Source organism: Orycteropus afer, unplaced genomic scaffold, assembly GCF_000298275.1.
Source record: "Orycteropus afer afer isolate SDZICR_OR568_19922 unplaced genomic scaffold, OryAfe1.0 scaffold00096, whole genome shotgun sequence".
NCBI classification, from domain to species: Eukaryota; Metazoa; Chordata; class Mammalia; order Tubulidentata; family Orycteropodidae; genus Orycteropus; species Orycteropus afer.
This window is the reverse complement of record NW_006921683.1, coordinates 10299795-10305823: the sequence shown is the minus strand read 5'-3', so window position 1 is coordinate 10305823 and position 6029 is coordinate 10299795. Positions and strand designations below refer to the sequence as shown.

The 6029-nt window shown below is 39.1% G+C and overlaps 1 protein-coding gene across 1 annotated transcript in view; it reads right to left on the bottom strand.

Annotated features, from left to right (window-relative positions):
• The window catches only part of WDR64 (WD repeat domain 64), a 363829-nt gene that overhangs the window by 169936 nt on the left and 187864 nt on the right, over positions 1-6029 (bottom strand). The window contains exons 12-13 of the mRNA XM_042781201.1: positions 5606-5754; positions 2509-2632 (exon numbers count right to left, since the gene is read on the bottom strand). Of these exons, the coding sequence (XP_042637135.1) occupies positions 2509-2632; positions 5606-5754 (273 nt within the window). The remainder of the gene's footprint in view (positions 1-2508; positions 2633-5605; positions 5755-6029) is intronic.

Genomic DNA, 6029 nt, shown 5'->3' with positions numbered 1-6029 from the left:
ATGGGTCTTCCTTGTAGGCGTATGGATATTATCCTATCTCTGACAGCATTGTACTTCAGGACAGATCTTGAAACATCCTTTGTGATGATGAATGTCACACCATTCCTCTTTAAACTGTCATTCCCGGCATAGTAGATCATATGGTTGTCTGATACAAAATGGCCAAAACCAGTCCATTTTAGCTCACTAATGCCAAGGATATTAATCTTTATGCGTTCTATTTCATTTTTGACAACTTCCAATTTTCCTAGATTCATACTTCATACATTCCATGTTCCGATGATTAATGAATGTCTGCAGTTGTTTCTCTTCAATTTGAGTGGTGCCACAACAGCAAATGGAGGTCTCAAAAGCTTTACCTTATCCATATGAGTAAGGCTGGGTTTACTCAGATGGTGCAGCTCTTTCCCAGTCCTATTTTGAGAACCTTCTAACCTAACTGGACTATTCATAAAGTTGCGCAGTAATGTATCAAACAGTGTTTCTTTGCTATTCATAAGGTTTTCCCTGGCCAATTCTTTGAGAAGTGGACAGCCTCTTCCTTCTTCCTAGTCTGTCTCAGTCTGTAAGCTGGGCTGATACCTGTGCACCATGGGCATCCCACTGGGTTTGAAACACCAGTGGCTCAGCCTCAAAACTCACATCAACACGTCACCATGGTAGGACAAACGACAGACAAGTTTGCCTCCCTGTTTGAAACCTCTCGTACCACCCTTACCTGGGTCCCTGCAGCTTACTGCTCCTCTGTCTGGGTTCCTGGCTTTTAATCCCCTTTTTCCTGCTCTCCCTCACTGCTGCTTTGGGTGTGCCTAAGTTCCCTCTCCTCACCTGGATCCTTGTGGCTGACTGCTCCTCTGTCAGGGTTCCTGGCTTTTAATTCCCTTTCTCCCGCTCTCCTGCCCTGCTGCTTTGGGCGTGCTTGGGTTCTCTCTCCTGACCTGGACCCCTGTGGCTGTAGTCTTGCATATAAACTATTAAAAAAAGTGGTAATGGTCTCCTTCATTCCTAGCTTATCTGGGTCACAATACGATGGCCTAAATTTTCTGCTACCTTGGAGATTTCAGTAGTCAGATCTTTGGGGCAGGGAGCAGGGAAAGCTACTACCCAGCTCTCCTTAAGTGGAAAGTGGATGAGAATGAGAGAGAACTAGTTGCTTCTGGGTAGAGCTGCTCCTTTCTGGGTTGTCCTAGACCTAGCATCTTTGTTACATAACTAACACATGTACTTTTGAGGAGGATGAACTGTCAATATTTCTAGAGTCAAGAACTAACAAAGTTGCATATGATTTGCTTGCATGAAAATAATACTAAACCAAAAAAAGACCAAACACACTGCTGTCGAGTCATATGTGACTCATAGCTTCCCCTCCTTGGGTTTCCAAGATGGTATCACTATGGAAGTAGAATGCCTAATCTTCCTTCCAAGGACTGGCTGGTGGGTTTGAACCACCAGCCTTCTGGTTAGCAGTCAAATGCCTTAGGCACTACGGTCATATGTATTACTTAATTAGTAGTATTATGAATTACTTAATGATTATGCCTGGTAATGATTGTGTATATTGCTCAGAATTTCTATTATAAGTAATTTCATATGTACATAGTATATGCTCATAGAGTAAAATAAGATTGCTTTCTTAAGACTTATTCTACATGAAAAGCAGTTGCATTTGTTCACATCAATTGACTCAGCATTCATAATTTTATACTGTGTTATTATCTGCTCATGCTTTTAAAAATCAGACCTTCACATCAGAATGTTTACTCACTCCATCAATTGGCCTGTGAGCAAGCATATATTTAGTCAGTATATCCCTAGAGTAAACATTCTGAGCAGTGCGCTCAGTTGGTCACATTGTTTAGGAAAAGCAGTTCTTTTGTGGAAGTCCAAAACAAGTTGAGGTGAGATGGGAGAGAGTTCATTACCCTGTGGATCCTGGAAGTTCTATGTAGTGCACTGAAGCAAAGGAAGCATCAAATGACATAATAAAACCTGAGCTGACATGCTCTCAAGTTTGACCCAGTACATACATACTCTCAAGAGCTTAGACATATAAATAAGTCCAATGTGAAGTTCTACGTGTTATATAACTAGTTTGCAGCATAGTTCGTCTGGTCTCAAACAGTCTACTGTCAGTTAAAATATTATTCACAGGCACTGAGTCTAATGTCTATCCCTTAGCTGATGGTACCCAAAACCAGAAAGGGAGAATGAGTCTGTGCAACGTGGGTAGCTCCCAACAAAGATTAAATAAGACAGTATGTGTGAAAGATTTTTGAAAACTGCCAATCAGTTATACAAATATAAAGTAAGGTATTGATTATTTAAAAAATAAATATAAGGACATCTGATAAGAGTATACATCACTGTAAAGGTAGGCACACCAACATCACTGGCATGTCACAGAGAGATTCATGCTCTCCTTCTGGTCCAAAGAACTACCTAATGAATTCCTAGATAGATTCTCAGGGCATCAATCCAAGTAAATCATATTCTGGATGTTATTCTGACCATTATATGCTCCTGTGGCAAAGATAAATCCACTTTCATCGACAGATGCAGCAGTCAGTTCAACATTGAAGCCATGGGGGTCTAAAATCTGGTACATCTGGAGACCAGTCTCTAGTTCCCATACCTGTAGGAAAGAACAACAACAACAAAAAAAATCAAGTAATCCATTTGTCCTTCAATTCTGATAAAAGCTTTACAGTGCTCAGAACTGCCTCAAAATTCTTCCCAAGAACATCTCACCTCTTTTCCCATACTCTGCCCTGTATGTTGATTTAATCAAAGAAAGTTCTAAGAGATGCCATGCTGTGCTACCCTGGATGTCCTGCTGCATATGTGGGTAACTAAGATTGGCAGTGACTATTGCAGGCAGCCCTTAGTTGTAGAGAAAGTCGTAAATTTCTAGGTAACCAAGAAGCAAGATCAGCAACAAAATAGAAATGTAATAATTAAAAGTTACATTAAAACAACTAATCTTGTTGACACTCATCCAGGTTACCAGTGGCTAAGACAATTTGTAGCTGACAGTATAGAATCTAAGAGAATTTACTAGGGAAAATAGAGTTCCCTGACTTTTTCAAAGGAGCCCCGGTGGCACAATTAAATGCATGGTTGTAAGCACACAGCTGTAAACTGAAAGGTCAGTGGTTTGAAACCACCAGCCACTCAGCAGAAGAAAGATGTGGCAGTCTGCTCCTGTAAAGGTTACAGCCTTGGAAACCCTTTGGGTCAATTCCACTCTGTCCTATAGGGTCACTGTGAATCAGAATTGACTCAATGGCAGTGGGTTTGGTTTGGGTTTGTGACCTTTTCAAGGAGTGTTTTAATTAGGGAAATGGGCCCAGCACTTTACAGAGAGAGAACAAGATTTCAGAGGAGGCCATATGTGAAATTAGAAAACCCAGAAATATGTTAAGACTCATCATTGCCTGTCTTTGGAAATACACTACAGGCTTTCCATCTGAATGTCTCATGGATCTCTTCATGGGTCTGCCATGTTCTTGTGGTGAATAATAGAATTGAACTGGCAATGCAGTATGATTAAACACAAGGTATTTGGAGGAGGTGGTGAAGCATATGCAAAGGGCAAGAGGTAGAAAAGCACATTGTTCATTCAGAGACTGAAATAAAGCTGTTATAGCTGGAGTGAAAGATGAAGAGTTCAACGAGATATGGTTAATGGAATAATCTGGACCCAGATAGTGAAGGGCCAACACATGGCTGGGATATGGTAGAACCTGAGTTTAAATGAAGTCAGTCTGACCCTAGAGTCAATACTCTTTAACATTTGTGTGTCCTTCAATACAGATGAGATCTTTAAGAGAGAGAAGGGATGTGAGTCACTGGAACCTGAGAGAATTTACTAGCAAAAATAGGGTCCCCTGACTTTTTCAAGTCAGGGATAGGTCCATTGGTCACTCATCTCCTGCCCTGAAGTACAACCCCTCTCCACCAGTCAGATACAGAAATTTACTTAGTGTATTCCTTTGTTTTTTATTTTTCCCCAGGGAAGACATTTTCCTCTTAAGAGGATAGTATTACCTGAAAGCAGGACAGGTTTTTAGCTTCTTTCTGTAGACATTACCAGAAATAGGTGCTAATTAACTGAACTCAGATTTTGGCCTGAAAAAATCGCCAGCAGATGAACAAAGAAGGTGAAAGATTGAGAGAAGATTTGAAGGGCTCCAGAAGAATACTTTGTACTGTATCAATGTCTCTTTTTAAGAGCATGCATGAACTAAAAGGATAAGCATTTAAAGCAAGCCCTCCAGCCCTCACTACCAGATGACTTTAATAGTCATGGTTGTAGACGCAGTTAACAAGTACTTTGTCATGCAGGGAATATAGTGATGACAAGACTAGGGGAATGCAGTGGAAAGGCGAAAGACATCAGATGAAGTTGGGTTGGTGTCCTAGCCCTGACACCTTCTACTGATGTGATCTGGGACAAGTTGCTTGTCTCTTTGAGCTCTAGTTTCCTCATCTTTAAAATCTTTATACTGTCCTCAGAGAACTGTTGTGAGTATTAAATGAGATATTGGATTTAAAGCACTTGACTGACACTTACTCAGTACATATAGGGTTATGGAGACCCTAGGTGGTGTAAATACTAAGGCACTTGGCTGCTAACTGAAAGGTTGGAGGTTCGTGTCCACCAGAGGCACCTTGAAAGAAAAGCCTGGGGATCTACTTCTAAAAAATCAGTCAGTGAAAATCTTATGGAGCACAGTTCTACTCTGACACACATGGATTCGCCATGAGTCAGAATTGACTTGATGACAGCTATTTATTTTTTAACATGAGTTATAGAAATTAGCATAGTGGCTAAGGCAGTTGACTGCTAACCAGAAGGCTGGCGGTTCAAACCCACCAGCCACTCCTCAGAAGGAAGATGGGGCAATCTACTTCCGTAGTGATACTGCCTCGGAAACCCAAGGAGGGGTTGCTATGAGTCGGGTCCGACTCGACAGCACATAACAACAACAACAACAACATAGAAATTTCTACATTTTTCCCTTTTTAAATTTCACATTTTATAACATTAAAAAAAATAACATTAGTAACAGAGCAGTAGGTTGTTGGATAAAAGTGAAAATTTAAACTGGAGCTTATGAATGAGGGTTTCAGGTTTACATTAGTTGTGGCATACAATTTATTTCTATATTTTGTTTGTTGCTTAGATTTATAAGTAGCTATAAACAATACTAGTTTTTCTTCATTTTATACTGGCCTTTCAATCTCAGAACATTCTTTAATTGAATAGATTCTATTGTTTGAAAAGAGGGACTCACTTTTTCTTAATATCTTTTTCTCATAGTCCATTAAAAAATTTCAAAATCTATGCTAATTTTCTCTCGATATATTTCCTTTAACATTCTTATATTGATAATAAAAAGTTGCTTTATTTATTTAATTGAGCCTGTTGCTAAATGGACAGAGCTGAATAGAAATGCTTATTTTTCCTATTTTCATGAAAGCTTAACAATGGCTTTACTGTAGAATCATATCACATGTGCTACTATATTGATTTGATCCCTGTAAGAAGAGAAAATGTTACTTGTTTTGCCGTTTTCTTTCTGAAGATCTAAGATGTACTCACCTTAATTACAGATTCTGAGCAGATAGTGAGTACTTGGCGAAAAGTTTTATTGTAAAGCATGACATTGATTTCTCGTTCATGAGTGTGAGGAATCTGTTTTGTATCTTGAATCATTCGAGTCAAAGGATACAAGTCTATAACACTAGATCCTAGAACAGAAATAAGTATCTCATCAATATCTGATATTAGACATTTTGAATCACAAAGAATTTTACTCCATCAGTTAGTTTGGATAGAGATAGTCAAACAGTGAGATTAATAATTCAATATCTAGGAAATTTAATGAAGAAAAAATACATTAATTCACTGGGAGGAGCACAAGAGTTAAAGGCAACCACCACCATATAAATACATTCAATTACTCTAAAGCATTTTTGACAAATAGAGCAAGTATGATTCAACCAGAAAAAACTGTTCACTTGGG